Genomic DNA, 19176 nt, shown 5'->3' with positions numbered 1-19176 from the left:
TGCTACCTTAAGCTTGAATTAGAACGTTTGTAATGACTAAATCAATTAAAATATTTCACATACACTAATTAAATCAACTAACATTGATACTTAAGTGTTTAAAAAGACTCCACAATCCTTTGGTGGATTGAATTTTCAAGCGATCGACATTTTATTTATTAAAAATAGAAGGCTATTTGTATTATATAACTCGAATTGTAAAATAAAATATGTTCCGTAAATAAACCAAATGGAATTATTCGGAAGGTGTCAGATGTTCAGAAGTCTTTTAGACATAAATATTTATATTTGTATGCTACATATTTGCATTAACCTCTGTATAAAGTGCGAACAGCCATATATAATACGAAAAGAATTGATAAAACATGTTCTGAAACCACTTCAACTTATCTTATATCATGTTGATGCTTATAAATTATTTCCTGTTGCTCAAATATGCATTTCACTATGGTGAAAGACAGAGATACGATATTTTAAACGAGGATTGTGTTCATTTGTTTCTGTTTATCAGCAGCAATTGAACACTTGGTCCATTTTCGGCAAAATACATGTATACATACATATACAACTCGTCTTAACATCAACCCAACAATGTTAGATCTGTAAATTTGCTTATGCAAATTGGGTGTTCTTTCTTCACCGGAATTCGAACTCATGCTACTGAGATATCGTGACACCAATCGCCTGCACTGTATCCGGCGTGTTAGATCACTCGAACACCTTTGTTTAGCAATTTTAAAGCTTTCGGTGGCCGTGTGTGAATATATGTGTTTATATATATATATTTATCCATCGGATCGCCATCAATGATGGTGATACATGGCTGTGCACATTTTGTATATACTAAATTATAATCCTGGTACCTTTGATAACTATATACAACTCGTCTAAACATCAACCCAACAATGATAGATCTGTAAATTTGCTTTGGCAAATTTTCGGTTCTTCCCTCACCGGGATTCGAACCCATGCTACTGTGATATCGTGACACCAAATCACCTGCACTGCAGCCGTCCCGCTAGACCACACGACCACCTGGGTTCTACAAAATTAAGCTTTCAGTGACCGTGTGTTACCTTTCCTCGTCAGTTTTAATCTAGCGGCGTACTACAGTACATGATATATAAGGCATGGAGATGTTATTGTTACAGATCAGCTCAATTATCTATAGTAAAGGATCCTACAAATTAATGTGGTTTATAGTTTGTGGACCAGCAAATATAAAGCGCATAATATAACAAAAACAATTATATACTTGAATGTGTGTCTATCTAACAATAATCTAAATAAGCAGAACTTGCTAAGGATCATCATTTTCAAATAATTAATATATTAAGAAAATGCACATTGTGTTTATTTTGTAAACAAAAATTGCATTTCAATACATTAAGAAACAAAATCTCGATGAATATAAACTATATTACACTTTTTTAATATCCCCATGTTAAGCGATAATGTGTGTTTTGTTTGTTTGTTAACAAGCAACGTTCAGCCCAAAGGATTATACATTAAGACAACTTCAATTTATTTGTTGCAGGTTGACAATGCACTGAAGATGGCAACCATAGCAGTAAGCTATTATTATATTTTCTGTGTGTTTGTGTGTAACTTAAATTTTGACTAGATTGATGCCAATTAAACGAAAGATGTCATATATGTATTATGTGTTCATTGCTGCGATATAATATAATAATTATGAATTATCGTCGACTATCTCAACGAGACTCTTTTTCTCCCTTGGTCTGGTATGCAATTAATATGAGATAACCATTAATAATCTGTTTGTCTAGATTTTATCTATGATGACGTTGTTGATTACATTGACAACGGTACATGCTCTTATAGTTTCTAGTGAAAAAAGTACATAACTTTCCCTTCTGTGCTGAGAAACAAACTTATCAGTCCGCAAGATGAAAGAGAATTTTCGTAAAAAAGCGATAATATTAATGAGCAGTCAAGGTTTTAATATTCCAACACCGAAGAGGTACATTTTCTCGTTTATTAAGTGTACGTGTTCTTTTTCTTTATAATCATTTCTAAAGGCTTCTTTAATTATAAATGGCTTTCAACAACACAATTGGTATGTATATGTAGAGTGCGCAATGTAAGAACATTGATAGACCAATTTTGTGGAGATGCCATGTCGCTAACTGCTTTGAATTCAAACGGTTCAATCAATATTCCTTTTTCGTTTGTATGGTAAAACAGTCCATTGTAAGTAGGTAAACTATTTTTTAACCGTAACTTTGAATACCTATAATTATGAACAAGGCTTTATGAAAATATTTGTTTTTTTATTTATTGGTGTGATACACAAAGCATCAAAATCAAAAACATATCCTAAAAAAAAAAGAAATAAAAATACTACAAATTTTTTAAATTGCGTTAAGAACAAATTTCAGTATTTTAGTCTAAACAACGCTGGAAAATATTATTTCTGCAGTAGGGGCTGAACAAAAACTGCAAAAAAATCGCCATCATCATAATAGCAAATGAAAGATAATTGACAGATACCGCATGACTTTAAGTTGGACGAGAAGCATTTTTTGTTTTAACATGTTTAATGACATGGAATTGCAATGAAAACAAAATTCTCCTAAAATGAATGTCTTTTCAAAATAACGACTTTAACAGTCATTGGTTGCATCAGTATTTGGATATGTGATAAATATAATTTCCTTTTTTTTTCTTCAGAATTCCAACTTTTTGAAATATTCGAGATATTTTCCAAATCATCTTGAGTATGCTAGTCATGTACCTAGAGACTGGCCGGTAAGTTGTTGTCATATATATCCATGATATATGTCATATAAAAATTGAAACAAAAAAAAAAAAAAACCTAGAACTTTATGCAATATCTCACAAAATATTATACCATCACAACTGAATATTTGCAGTTCTTCTTCTTCTTCTCATTATTATTATTATTATTATTATTATTATTATTATTATTATTATTATTATTATTATTATTATTATTATTATTATTATTATTATTATTATTATTATTATTATTATTATTATTATTATTATCATTATTATTATTATTATATTATGGTCCTCTGGTGGAGAAAGTAACAATAAAAACCATAATGGATAGATATAGGAAGATGTGGTGTGAGTGCCAATGAGACAACTCTCCATCCAAATAACAATTATAAAAGTAAACCATTATAGGTTCAAGTACGGCCTTCAACATGGAGCCTTGGCTCACACCGAACAACAAGCTATAAAGGGCCCCAAAATTACTAGTGTAAAACCATTCAAACGGGAAAACCATAGATATAAAATATTATTATCAGATGCAGTAGTTCATAAAACACATACATAGAGTTATCTTAATATAAACAAAGATACATTGTATTCCTAATTGCTATATTATAATTCCTATTGCAAACACAGGTTTTGTGATATTCTCCGAACAATGAATTAAATTCTCTTTACAGAAAAAAGTTAAATCACAAAAATACTGAACTCAGAGGAAAATCAATACGGAAAGTCCATAATCACATGGCAAAATCAAATAACAAAACGCATCAAAAACGAATAGACAAGAACTGTCATATTCCTGACTTGGTACAGGCATTTTTAAATGTAGAAAATGGTGGATTAAACCTGGTTCTATAGCGCTAACCCTCTCTCTTTAATAACAGTCTCATCAAATTCTGTTATATTTACATGATGCGTTGAATAAACAGTCACAATTAATAAAATAGTCAAAATATGGGTACATCAGTCATCATCGCATAACAATTTTGAAAGGGACAATTTAACAGAACACAAAAACATCTATCTACGAACACATGGATTGACTTGAGTGTCTGACGTCATAAAATTTGTAAACGTCACATACATTTGTCGTTCAATGTGCATTAAAACAGTTTTAAAATTTACATAGGCAATGTAAGCATACAGAGTTAAAAAATCAAAAGTATGTAAGAACAAATTACAGAAATAGACCGAGATTCAAACTAGTCCAAAAGTTATAGGTAGAATTTATAAGAATCCAAAAATAGTTAATTCCACTACGCGATTGAATGATTTTGACGTTTGTGGTTCAACGTATATAATAATTCAGAATAGAAATATATCATAATGACATATAATAGACCAAAATAATACTGACGGGATATTTTAAAGTACAGAGTCACGTAATAAGAACAAAAGAAATACAAAGAGTCGCATATACAAAACAAACCACCAAAAATGAAAGCCAATACACACACATTGACGAGATGTATAAGTTCCGAGCCACGTCAAACGGATATCACATAAAACCATTCAACAGTAAAAGTAATATTAATAATAGAACAAAGACAAATGAAAGAACAGTAACAAATGTTGTAAAGATGATAAACAACATCAGTACGCAGAATCTATACATCAAGACCATCGTGTATTATTTGAGAAGTTGATACGGAATATTTATCAACAAGGTCTTGGTACCTTCCGATGAACTTTTTAAGAAAAAGGACGAGACGTTCTTTGACATACCCCTGGTTCATCAACTTTCTACTCAGACACTGATGACGTTTTACAAAGTCTGAGTAAGAGCTGCAAGCTCTGGAATATCGAATAAGTTGGGAAATATATATCCTATATGGAGGTGAAGTTGGTATGTTGCTACTAAGGTGGGGGAAATTTATAATTTCAAAATTAAAATCGTCTCGTTTGTCATAGATTCTGGTACTGAGATGACTGTGTAAGTCAAACTCGAGATATAAGTCTAAAAATAAGGCGAAGGAAGCGTTGTCTGTTGTTTCTTTAATCTCTAGTTCTGGGGGATATATCAATGGAACCCAATCAGAGAAGTTCGGATTGTTTATGGAAAGAACATCATCAATATATCTGAAAGTGAAATTAAATAATCTGGCTTCTTTGATCCTCTTGTTTTGATAAGTGTCTGGAGGAACTCCGATTCATATGAAAATAAGAAGAGGTCGGCAAGAAGAGGCGCACAGTTTGTTCCCATAGGAATGCCGACAATTTGTTGGAAAAGTCTACCTCCAAACTCAACTCATATCTTGTCGATAAGAAACTCCAGCATACTCTCCACTTGTTCTTCTGTGTAGCAAATTTTACCTTTTTGTTTGACACTATTAACGAAATATGCCTTATGAGATCCCAAAGAAATACATTTATAGCGTATGCTACCATTTTTATGTTGAAAGGCATTGTGGATAATTTCTTTTAGGCGATTTTTCAATTTTACATGGGGAATGGTGGTATACAGGGTTGAAAAATCAAAAGTTTTGATGGAACTAATTTCAGAAAAAGACCGAGATTTAAAATTGTCCAGAAGTTCTTTCGAATTTTTAAGAATCCACATATGGTTAATACCACTACGCGAGTAAACAGTTTCACAGTATTTCTGAAGACCCTCTTTCACTGCGGACAGAGTCTTAGTCAATCTAATGGACAATTCTTTAGTGGAACATGAAGATGAGCCAGCAAGTTTCAGAATAAACAATTATCAATATCTGGATAAATCTTAAATGATTTTGCGTCATGTTTCTGCATTAATTTAAATATAATTTGCTAGATGCAATATATTTCCATTGCAAGTTAAGTTCTGAAAACGTTCTGTATTGAGGTGAAAAATCCTACTCGGTGCGCGCAAACCTTGCTATTTTTACTTATATTCTTCTTCTTCTTCTTCTCAACTCAAAAAAAAATAATGCATATGTTTTTTATAACTCAATGGACAGTTTTCATTATAAAACTTTTGTACATATACTTTTTTCTGATGAAAATCCTTAAATTTATTCCTATTTAGAAGACGTTTACTTTATTTGAATTGCTTCTTCCGGGAAGCAATTCCCCAAAAATTCTTTCCGTATGCAAAGTGACCTCAGTGTGACCCATCTTGTAAAAATCCGGTGATCACAATACGCATGGATGTCCTTAAAATAAACTATTATCTGAATTTACATGTTAAACACGTTCATAACACGAACTTTAATTACCTGCCATATTTTCTTTTAAACAACACTGACCGATAGCCAAAAAAAATTGACGATTATACGAAATTTACACGAAACAAATGATTAATTCGTGCACAGAAGACTAAGTTTATGATGTTTGTATGCATTGGTTCAAAAATTTGAAGAACATTATTTTTCACCGGTCACTCGTTGCTAATGACTTTAATATTATTCTTATCATGATTATCATTATTGTTATCATTATTATCATTATTATTATTTTTACTTTTCCCTTAAAGCTTACAACGATGGAACTATAGATGATGAACATGATGAATGCGATTTATTTTTTATAGGAAATAAGAAGGCTAAAGAAGCCAAAGATACTAATAGTTGATTCCAAGCCGGTATGTATCTGCAGTGTGATATAAAAATCTGTTTTTCTTTTCTCTTGTTAATACGATAGATTAATTTATTGTTGTGGATATTAATGTTGGCGGATTGAGGAGAACAAATTTGTATTCATAATGGACAGGTATATATTTATATTTTTTATTATAACAAACTATGCATTAATTTTGAATTGTAGATGAATTATTTAGCACTCACAGGACGTGATACAACGAACTTAATACATACAATAAAAATACTCTAAAATTCCTTAAACATTGTTATAAAGGCGCAATGAATGTTTCAAAATCTCTCAAAATAAATTGTACAATTCAAATGAGCTCGTACTCTGCATCTACATCAATAATTTAAGTTGGTTATTATATTTTGATATAGTAACATGACGGGAACATTTGGCACACATACATGAAATGTATACAAAACAAGTGATAATGACAACACTGAAATAAACAAATAGCCAATTTAAAGCTGCAGTGATTTACAACATCAAACTTGTCAAAAGACATCTCATTCCTGGATTTTGAGTATGATGTATGATTTGTTCTTTATGATACTAGACGATGTATGTAAACCATTAAAGTGTAGCTGTAAAAAATTGGTGTGAATAGTTACAAGTTCTGGACATATATAACACAAAACTAGATTGGTTAATGGGAGAGCAGTCATACATGTGAATTCCTGTTCATAACACGGCGATCACATATTTGCATGTCTTATTTTCGAATGAAATACGTTTAAATCAGAGAAAGCTTGTGTTCAAAACATATAAATTAGGTTTCACTAGCCTTTGTTCATCTGATAAATTGGTGCGAGAGTTTTTTTACTGTGTTGAAGATCAATTAGTGGCATTGGGCTATGTTCTGCTTCTGGAAGAATTGTAGTCTCTCCGATATGAACTTTATTTCAATTCTCAATTTTAAATATAAATGTTAAGCTCTTTTCCTTTAGAATGTAGAATAAAATTTTAACAGAAACCGTAATATTTTTTTTAAAATCTTCCGAACAGTAGGATTACCTTTTAATATAACCTAACTGTTATCAAATAACACAATCGGGACATCACTTGATGCACACAGCAACTCAAGCATGTTTTACCTCGCCAACTCATGTATTGTTTTAAATGTTTGAGAATTACATTGTGTTAATATGAATGATGGATGATATTTTAATTGATGCATTTATCTTTTTAGAATTATGTACTCTGTGTAGAGAATCTAGAACATATAGACATTCCTCCGAAAAGCAAGTCTAAAGAACCTGTAAGTAATGTCGTATATGCATGATATGAAAGAGGGACGAAAGATACCAAAGGGACAGTCAAACTCATAAATCTGAAACAAACTGACAACGCCATGGCTAAAAATGAAAAAGACAAATATTTTGTTTATATAGATTAAACCGTTGGTTTTCCCGTTTGAATGGTTTTACACTAGAAATTTTTGGGGCCCTTAATAGCTTGTTGTTCGGTGTGAGCCAAGGCTCCGTGTTGAAGGCCGTACTTTAACCTATAATGGTTTACTTTTTAAATTGTTAATTGGATCGAGAGTTGTCTCATTGGCACTCACACAACATTTTCCTATATTTATAAACAATAGTACACATGACATAACATAGAAAACTAAAGAATAAAACAAAACGAACCCCACAAAAAATTAGGGGTGATCTCAGGTGCTCCGGACGGGTAGGCATATCCTGCTCCACATGTGGCTCGCGTCGTGTTGCTTATGTGATAACAAATTCGGTCAATAGTCTTATTCTATAACAATTACCTCTTTAATATATGAGGTAATTGTTATATGTAACAAAAATTAAAGGGAAACACCAGAATGACATACATGTACTTCTGACTGAAAATAAGAAATTTCTTTGAGATGAATTGTTAAAAGAATGGTGCATAATGTATACTGAATGACTTAAAACAAAGCCCAGATGTCTTGACAATGCAACGTCAATATAATTTGATTACGCAACGTCATTTGCAAGACAGACCTACTATAGCAACGTCAACAGCTAATCAAATTGCTGAGTGCCATTTTAGACATATCTATTCCATAAATGTTTCCCATTAACTTAACTGCCAAAGAATCGATGCAATAAAACAGTTTAAGCCGCAAAGGTCAACCGCATAATTAAGAAAACCCATTGTAATAGGTGGAGCAACGGTAAAATGAGAATGTGCAAACCAGAACCGAAAACGTGCCAAACAGAATTAGTTGACCTTTCTGATAATCATTTGGCATTTTTAACAGGCAGTCATTGCTTTTGACGGTAGCAAGCTAATTGATAAAGGGAAAAACAGGCAGTCAATGTATACCACAACATTTGTAGATTGAAAATGACGTAATCAATTCAACTTTCGACCTGGCATTTTTTCAAACATTGAAGTAATGAAAGAACCTGCTGTTCATACGTTTGTTAAAAAAACATTGAATATTTGAAATGAGAATTACGAAAAATAATCTAGTGTTGCGTTTCTAAAGTCAGTCAGTAAAATTGAAATTGTTAAGCAATCAACACTATGAATATATATTATAAAAGGAAGTCTAAAAATAGCAAATTGATTACTTCAAAAAAGCACTTGACATTGTGTGGGTTAATGCAAAAACAGAAAGAATTTGCTCAAACCTTCATTCAGCGGTAACATATCTAACACCAAAGAAATAATATGATATTATATAACATATTGACTCTGAATACAAATGTGTACTGCCTTATTAGTACACCTTTTGGTAAAAAGATTCAATTATGTTTCCTTGTGTTTTCATTGTTGTAAGATAAATGAAGCAGTGATTTTTTTCTATGGAAATATGATTTTACACGTTTTTCACTAAGAGCTTACATTTACAGGCAATGTTCTACATTTTAAATAATTTAACGGTTCTGTTAGTTTTATTCAGGCTGTAATTATTCGCATCATTGTCCTTTTTAATGAGATGGATTGCTGTCAACTTGGCAATAATACCACATCTACTTACACCCAATCTCTACAAAAAATCAAGTTAGCCATTATCATCTCGTGGCTTTCATCATTTTTTGTTGATCATCATTTACCTACTTTGACATGCCATTATTGCATGAATAAAGAGCTTTGACAACAATGTCTAAAAGAAAGACACTCATTCATAACCATCATTTGAGGTTCAACCAATATCCTCAACAAGACTAAGAATAATACATAGATGCAACATTCATCTTTCAAAACATTTAATATCAGTAAAACCTCAAGTGAGGGGTTCAATTAAAGGAATAATCAAATGTACCTACTGTTTGTTAAAACTTAAGCTTATTTCATATCAGACATGTTAGATTTCTTTAATAAAAAGGCTTTCATTCCAACGAATGCTTATCAATTATGTTTTGGTCTCTTTTACTTTATAAAAAAAGCAGAGAAAAAAATGTGAAATGGAAAGTCCTTTATCAAAAGACGGAAATTCCAAACCGCCAATGTGATCAGCACCACATATGGAGTACATTCATTTATATTTTATTTGCAGACTGACAGAAAACGGAAAAAGGTATGATATTGTATGCAATTACCAGAATAAATATAAAGGTAACACTATTAGAATAATGTTTAAATCTCGTAAATATATCAGGAAGAGACCAATCAGGTTCAATCAGTTAGAAAAGCGCATAAACTACCAAAAAAGTGACTTAACAATGTTATCTCCTCCTACTGAGCTTGAATCATTAATAATTCTGTCTCAGTCAAGATATTTCAAAATCAGGAATATAACACAATAAGAAACAGACACATGAGACGACCATGCTGATATAGATCTGATAGTTTAACATCACAAAATCAGACTTCTAATGATTTGAGACAAGTTTACAGTTTTAGTTACTATTTTTAGTTTTGAATAAATATTTTGCGTACATTTAAGACACAGTAATATCTTTTGTGTCATTTACAAACATCCTTCACTTTCATTTGTATACTATTATGTAGCAGTATACTAAATATGCATATAGTGATGAAATTCTGAATCTGAACCAAGAAGGAATGAATACATTCGAAGTGATAACCATCAATAAGAATGTAGTATTACATGAAACATGTTATATTCCTCGTCCAAATTTACTGGATGTTTTATAGCATCCAATAGCTACAACGTCTGCCAGTCAAACAGACGGATGCGATGCCATACAAACATATACACAAACAGATGATAAAATTATCCATGAAATTGCAACTCAGACTGAGGATGAAGAAGTTCCAGATAGCCCAAAGGTAAACATAATTATGATAAACATAGCTGAAGCAGAAGATATATTATAAATAATAAAAAAAATGAATTATATTCCTTCAAAATTGATACAGAAGAAAATTCATTGCCAAGGAAAGAGAGATTTAAAGCAAAAAAGAGTTATATTAATTCAAAAATGCCAAAAAGAGCAGGTGCGATCTTTCAAAAAAAGGAGAAGTGTGGATGTTTGAACTTTTGCTTCATAGAAAGCGAAAATATTCTATTTTGAATATAACTCCTCTCCACCCTCCATCTACAAAAAACTACACTAAATAAAATAAAAACACGAGGAACAGTGCTCAGAAGATCAACTGTCTTATCTAACATATATAAAGTTGCAAAAATCAACAGATAACATATAATATATGAAACAGTGTTCTAAAATTGAGTTTGGTAATGGTGAAAATGTCAATGATACAGAAAAAAAAGACACCAAAGAGCAGACAACAGCGAGGGTCACCAATGGCACTTCCACGCCACGAATAATGGGCATCAGTCCACTAAACTGAACGTCAAAATATACTCTAAAATATAGAACATTGTCGTCATGATAGTTTTCTTAAGTAAATTAAAACAGATTTAGTGTTTTTACAAGTTAGTAACCATACCATAAAGAACAGATCTAGATAACCTGTAAAGGTCCAATAAATAAAAAAAATACAGATAATATGGACCGTCTCTTAAGTCTTTCGAAATTAAAGTATGTTTTGTCATTTTCAGAGAGTTGTTGAGGAACCTCAACATGTACCCACATTTGAGGTAAATATTTGTTTTTCATATTAACAATGAATTTGCGATATTTTTTGCATTGCTTACGTCATTATATTAATGGATACATTTCCAGTATACTTATTTCTGAAAATTGCTTCAAAATGTTATAAAATTAGCGCCTACCTATTCATCAAGTTTATCAAGAATGAGTGTCTGTGTAATGTTATTTACAAAGTGTTACGTTCAGTTTCTGCCTAATAAATGGTTGCGCAGATATATCCAACTTAATCACCTTACACTTTTAGGAAATATTTTGTTTTGTCTATGGAGAAATAACATCAAAAATAGAGTTATTATTAAGTATCGCAACATTTTTATTATTTTATTTTGAATAGACAGAAAAAAGAATTACAGTCGTATCTTGAAAAATGATGTTCAAGTCAATTTCAAACAGGCGTAAATCATGAAAAATATTTTGATTTGATAATGTGCAAATTCTCAGAATTTTGTCTGGTACCTTATTTTACGCTCATGTGCGTTTTTATTATTCACGTAACTTAATGATTTTAGCGTGTGGAATATGCACAACAGTCCTCAGGGGTTGCACAAGACAAACAGGTATAGAATCATAATTAAGGGCAGAAGAAATATATGTGTTTGGTCACTTTGATTTTAGAAATTGATAAGATGCATTGTTTTGTTATTCTGTTTTATCTCTTTTTGCTTATTTCTAACTGATGCGACGTTGTAAGCCAGACTTAAGATATGCTTTTGGATATCCGTTTGGTATTGTTCACACCTCTTAAGTAGTTACAGTACTATAATAATGCATGGTACTCATGCTACTGATAAATTTATTCACGTAACAAAAGAAGATTCTCTCTAAACATATGTTACGCGGACATGCGAAGTAATACCTGGAGTTTAAGAATTCAAAAGACATAACATATTTTTTCATAAATAAATGCAAGTTTACTTCAGGAACTGACACTAGTGGGTAATTTTCACAATTGAGAATGTAATCGTGACTATGCAAGTATAAATGTATACGTGTATGTCTATATGTTCTAGTATTGTAATTACCGTTTTTATCATACTAATTCGAATAGTATAACGAATGTACTATATCAAATGTACCATAAATGCTTGTTTTATTCACATGTTTGATGATGATTATTCATATAGACATTGCGTGCTTAATATGTAGTACTAAAGAAAGAAGAATTTGAATGAAAATTAAATGCCAACAGAGAAATTATACCCAATATGTTTTTCTAAAAAAGGTATTTCAAATATAAGGCAGTTCATACTAGACCAAAAATCGATATAAGTCAGAAGATAAAAGAATATTTTCGAGATCGCATGTCTTAAAAAACACTGTATACTAGTATTTGATCCCAATCAAAGATAACAATTGACTTAAATTCTTTAATTTGTTAAATCCATAAACAGTTTTATTTCATTAGCCATCACAAATTCCGACGCCAGAGAAAAATTGGGAGGACTTGAGAAATTTTGGAGAGCCAAGAATAGTTGTCTCTGTAATAGGTGCTTATAATGAATGTACGCAAACGTATGAGTGGGCCGATCACATGCTTTTAAAGAATGCCATTGCGCATGTCGCAAGATATTCAGGAAGTAAGTTTGTTCATGCAGTTTATATGTACCGTTTGATAACTTTTAAAAGATTTGAAAAAAAATTATAGTAAAAAGATGTCAAGTCGCAAAAAACAATTAAAACCGTTTTTTTTCTTTAACATTTTACTGCATTTGATATTCAATAATAAATGCTGCATTTTTAGTTAAGAGATGTATCACTTATAGTAAAATCGCGCAATGATAACAGCAAGAACAACATAATGTTTGCAAATGTCACAACAATAGAACTAAGATATCCTTGGGATCTTAAAATACAATATTTAAATACAAGGCTATTGTTATCGTTTATTGAACCTTTATAAGTCATTCTTCATTTAAATAAAATAACGAAGGTTGGTATACTTACCAAATTGATATATATCCACCAGAGTTTCCATGAAAGTGATGTTTTTAATTATGAATTTTCCGAATTGATAGTCCTCTAAGTTCAGTATTTTTGTGAATTTACTTTTTAAATAAGAAAGTGCAGCCTTCATCAAAGAGAAAATACACAACGCGTCTTCGGCTATAAAAGGCCACTTTAGGAAAAAAAGGAATAATTCTTTTGGTAAAACTAACTGTTTAATTAACAAAAAAAACTATCTACTTATAATTACAAAAAAAACTATTTACTTATAATTACAAAAAAACACTATTTACTTATAATTACAAAAACCAACGACTACCACTGAACTTGTAATCGACGTTCCTGATTTGAGACCTGGTCATAAAGAGTGTGGTGGGGTAACACGTCTTTTTCGGCGCATAACTCTTTTTTAATTAGGACAGTGGTGTGACAGCAAAACATGAAAATGAACTACACATATTATTTAGTAAAAGTTAACATAATAATAGACCAATACAAAGCAAGACAAAACATATAATATAAACAAGACTGGACTTGACAGGGTATTTATACATCCCTAGTAAACAAACCAGACACTAAGTACTGATATGAGATTTCTGGCCGTTTCTGGCAGTTTGTTTAAACCAAAAATCAACTTATAAAACAGACCATCTATATAACACTACAAAACTAACACTTTTCTTAATTGGCAAGTTTATACATTTTTTAAAGATATACAAATATCATCTGTTTTTCTCTTCTGTTCTTTAGTCACCACTTAAACGTTATCTTATTTAAAAAAACCAAACTCAAATACATTGTACGCATAATTATTTTAATTTGCCTGTATCCTTTTTCATAATGCGCTATAGCTAACGTCGTATGAGGATTCACAATGCAGATATATTACAACTGTGTGTCTTTTTTAAACAGGATGTGGGTTTCTATATAATGAGAAAAACACAGATTTTGTAAACAGTGTTGTTAGCAGAAGTTGTGTTATAAAAGGTTTACCACTAAAATATGGATACACCTCAATGCATTTTTCTGTAAGATATTTTATGTTTATAGTATCATTCTGCATATTTGCATTTCATACAAAAATGTCTTCACGCATGTTTCATGACGGAATTTAAGACGGAAATCACGCTGAAATTTATCAAACCATACCGTGAATCCCTAACAATATTTAATATTCAAGTTGGCACATAGTAGCTTAGAGTTTAGTCTTTGTAAAATGTACCAAAGGTTTCATCGAGAACAATCCAATTGAACTATAGGCGTACACAATTATGACAAATAGTTTAACATTGACTTATACTCAAAATCTGAAATAACTTAAAAATCTTCACAGCAAATAGTAAAAGTACAATATACCGACATTGAATATGACCTGGACGGTGTATTTTTTTTAAACCTGAAGACCTATATTATATTAACAGATACAAAAAATGTTAAAGAAACGAAGCAAACTTTCAACCAATCTTTTATATTTTGTTTTATTTAAGATAGGACCTAACACTACAGGGAGATAACTCTATGAAGTCAGCTAAATGTTTTAATTACGTTGTGTTGTAAAAGGAATAGTAAGCTTCTCAATAATCAAAATTGATGTTTGTCAACGGCTATAAAACCAATGTACATTTTCTGACAAAACGGTTCGGTCAAAGTTTTGGAAATTAATTTTTATGTTTTTATAAAAAGGGTCAAAGTAAATACTTTGACAAAATTTTATGAAAATTAAACGAGAAAAATAAATTTTAGTAAAAGTGCTGGGTACATTTGTACCACCTTAACATTCTCTACAAGTTTATATATTGTTTTGATGTTAAAACTGTAATAATATTTGGCTTCAATGTTACTTCTGATATAGACAAAATTACAAGCCATGTACAGTTAATGGAATATGACAGTTATAATCCATTCGTTTGATGTGTTTGAGATTTTGATTCTGCAATTTGATAAAGGACTTTCCTTTTCCTTTTCTTAATTTGATTAAACAGAAAGGAGAACGAGCTTTCAAAAAACTAAGAATGTATCTCCTTACAAATCAAGACTTCATGTGTTTAATTGATTTTTTTTCTAAAAAAATCCTACTTGAACAAAGAATTTATAAACATATACTAACGAATTGCAATTTAACCAAGTATATAACACTTAACAATCATTCTCTGATTGCCCGGTTACACAACGGTCATGACAGTATAGTACCTGTGTTGTGTGTATTTGATATTTACAAATTAACGTTTACATTTGAGGTTACTATTTTTGTTTTGAATAAACAACTGTGTACATTCATGACACATTTATGTCTTCTGTGTCATTTAAAAAATCCTTCCCTTCGTCTGTATACTATTGTGTAGCAGTATAATACATATGCACATAGTAAAACATAAAAATGAACTACACATATCAGTTGGTAAAGGTTAACATAATATACAAATCAAAACAAAACAAAACAAGAAGAAACATATAATAGAACAAAAACCGGAACTCCCTATAGCAAAATTTGAATTTAAACTTTTAAAACAAATTCAAATAAAACAGAAACTTTTAAATAAATAATTTTAGATAAAACAGAAGACATCATTTGAATACATGTTTAACTTGAAAGTATTTTACTTATAACCTTTAGTAAAATAACTCGTTTTATTTTGTCAGGACAGACTAAAGGAACACAAAACAGTAAGTAATGTATATCATATTTTACAGGAAGATTAGATTCCATTGGAAAGTGTGATTTTATAATATAGGCAAAAAAAGAATCGTTTTATATCTCTTAGCAAAAATATGTACCCATTTTGCAACTCATTTTACCATAATCGAACAGTTGTTCAAAAGGATTTCTGGGATATTATATGATCAAATGATCGTTTTAAATAAATGTAGTAAAACTATCAGTATTAAAGTAGAATAAGGCAACAAAGGTGATGTGAAAAGTTATAAATTGCCGAAAATGAATTGGTACATGATTGTGCGTCCTTTAAATAGCGTTCAGTGGCCAAAATAAATGCATATTATTTTTACCAGATACAAATTTGATTGAGAAGATGATCACCTAGGTATAAATTAAAAAAAAATGTAACATTTATGTAATGAATAATTTTCAAAATATTATCATTCACACCTAAAGATATCATAAGGAGATGTGGTTTAAGTTCCAATGAAACAACTATCCATACAAAGAAAGCATTTACACGATTACAGTTTTAGTAAAAAATTGCTTTCGTATGTAAAAATTGTCAATATGTTCAAACAGACATAAGGAAATAAACTTTCTTTATAATAACTACAAAACGAGTGAGTCCATGTTTGTCAACTGGAATACCATCTCTTGCAAACTCGGTGCATGTTATATTCTCTTATGTCGCAAAAAGTAGCATTAAAAAAAGTACAGATATGAGCTACGATATTGTATATCGAATACGCTTTTTTTTCACTAGATAAAATTTAAGCTAAATAGATATAATTGCCATCGGATACACTGCATGGCCTATCAACTATGTTTACACACATTATATTTTCAAATCTGTATTGTTAATGAAACCGGTATGTCAATTTTAAGCGAATAATCTTTTTAAAATATAAGATTTGACATGCTTAAAAACGTGGTATGTTGCAAAATCATTATAACTGTCGTATAACTTTGTTTTCATATTTTTGCATGATCTTATAATTAGAATTTTAAACTACCAAAATATTTCTCTTAAACAGACAGACAAACAGCATACATGTTATATAAGTGAACACTGTGAAGATGTAAGCTAAGTTTGATCGATTTTTTAAAGATAAATACCAATTGTTTTGATATAACAAAATGTCAAACACATTGAATTTCACAAAACACTGAATAGAAAAAATGACCGAAGAATACGAACCCCCATCATGATTTGGATGCTCTCAGATTTTCGAAAGGGCAAGCATAGTATGCTGTACCGATCGAACCGATCGTGGTACTCGTAGTATGAAGACAAAGAGTTGAAAAGACAAAATTATGACAGTCAGCAAATAGTCAGCAGACATAAATTTGATTTAATAATTAAGTAAAACGGTTTATTAGTAAATAAGAATATATAAAACAGAAGATATGGTTTGATTGCCAATGAGACATCTATCCGCAAAAGACCAAAATGACACAGACATTAACAACTATAGGTCACCGCACGGCCGTCGACAATGAACAAAGCCCATACCGCATATTCAGCTACAAAAGGCCCCGATAAGACAATGTAAAACAAATCAAACGATAAAACTAACGGCCTTATTTATGTAATAAAAATGAACGAAAAACAAATGTGTAACCAATAAACAAACGACAACCACTGAATTTACAAGCTCCTATCTTGGGACAGGCACATACATAATAATGTGGCGGGGTCAAACATGTTAGCAGGATCCCAACCCTTTCCATAACCTGGAACAGTGGTATAACAGTACAACACAAGAACGAACTATACAAATCAGTTGAAAAAGGCTTGACTCATCAGAGGGACAAAAATACAAGTGGACGTGGCCGGGTACTTAAACATCCCGACACAAAAAGACACAATGAACAGATCTTAAAGTACTCGCAGTTAACTGACAGCTAGTTCAAAGCACTTATAACTAATAAAAAATCATGCATCTAAGACTAAACTACCAATCCGTACACATCCAACATCCAACGGATTTAGTGTAAAGACATCATGAACAGCAAGAAAAAAACATGACCTTGTGCAATGCCAAGTTATAGGTATCGACAGATTGTAGATTATGAATATATTTATGTATATACCATACTAGTTATACTTAGTTAGCTTTTAGTTTACTGATAACAAAATCAATAGTTATACCAATAACACAATATTCAATGTTCTTATTACAGTGTTGAATAGGTAACCTTTTAGAATAAGTTTATTTAAAGGAGCCTGCTTAGGTTAAGACATTTTTATTCAAATGTATACAGAAATAAATGTCAAAAATATATACAACCAAGTTATCAATCATTAAAACTTTATTGAAATTCAATGAAATCATATGTAGGAAAGTTATCTTACATTGATATATTTAAAACATGAAGTTAGTTTATTTTTTGTCTTTAATTTAACATCGTTTTATTTTAAATATCAAAAAAAGATAAAAGAAACAGTATTCCACTTGTTTTAATCATTAATCAGGCACCATATCAAAAACGATAAAAACAACAAAATACAAAAATCACCATAAAAACTACGACTTTGCAACAAATACACTGTCGGTTAATATAATATCAAAGTTTCTTAACATGTTATTTGATGCATATGTGTATCAATACCAGTACGGTAGCAGAATATTACGAGATTCTTTCTTTACACCTCTGGACTTGCAAATAAGTTTAGTATGTTATAGCTCCTTACGATACATTGTATGTGGTACGAGTGTATTCCGATTTGAAGGCAGATGATTATACGTAAAGATAAACGCACATATTTAAAATAATGTATGTTACAATAGAAAACAATGAACTTACTGAAATTGTTTCAGTGTATGTTGCATTTCGTTGCTATGTCGTTGTTTTCCTCTTATATTTAATGCGTTTCCCTCGGTTTTAGTTTTTTACCTCGATTTTGTTTTTTGTCCATGGATTTCTGAGTTATGAACAGCGGTAGACTACTGTTGCCTTTATTTATATATATTGTTATGTTATAAACACACTGTTAATATAACTTTTAGCTTCTGGAACTTGAAAAGTATATCAACTCAAAAGGCCGGGTATTGTTTGAAGAAGGCGAAAAGAAATCCAAAACGTTATCAAGTAAGATATTGATTTGGAAAAAGCCACATTAATCTTAAAACAAAATATGCTCTTCTTTTCCATTTGATGTTATGATGATGCTACTTTAACACATAACAAATGGCATATTTTTACATATCTGATGAA

General features: G+C 30.7%; 1 protein-coding gene across 1 annotated transcript in view; it reads left to right on the top strand.

Annotated features, from left to right (window-relative positions):
* Positions 1–1529: 1529 nt before the first annotated feature.
* LOC134684736 (transient receptor potential cation channel subfamily M member 2-like) overlaps positions 1530–19176 on the top strand; it is a 62370-nt gene continuing 44723 nt past the window's right edge. Inside the window, exons 1-13 of the mRNA XM_063544043.1 lie at positions 1530–1570; positions 2695–2772; positions 6281–6331; positions 7526–7594; positions 9830–9850; positions 10432–10566; positions 11303–11341; positions 11864–11911; positions 12760–12931; positions 14211–14326; positions 15939–15962; positions 16992–17036; positions 18969–19050. Coding sequence (XP_063400113.1) covers positions 1556–1570; positions 2695–2772; positions 6281–6331; positions 7526–7594; positions 9830–9850; positions 10432–10566; positions 11303–11341; positions 11864–11911; positions 12760–12931; positions 14211–14326; positions 15939–15962; positions 16992–17036; positions 18969–19050 — 895 coding nt within the window. The 5' untranslated portion in view covers positions 1530–1555. The remainder of the gene's footprint in view (positions 1571–2694; positions 2773–6280; positions 6332–7525; positions 7595–9829; positions 9851–10431; positions 10567–11302; positions 11342–11863; positions 11912–12759; positions 12932–14210; positions 14327–15938; positions 15963–16991; positions 17037–18968; positions 19051–19176) is intronic.

Source organism: Mytilus trossulus, chromosome 9 (assembly GCF_036588685.1).
Source record: "Mytilus trossulus isolate FHL-02 chromosome 9, PNRI_Mtr1.1.1.hap1, whole genome shotgun sequence".
Taxonomy (NCBI): Eukaryota; Metazoa; Mollusca; class Bivalvia; order Mytilida; family Mytilidae; genus Mytilus; species Mytilus trossulus.
Note: the sequence above shows the minus strand (reverse complement) of the source record. Positions and strands in the feature narration are given on the sequence as shown.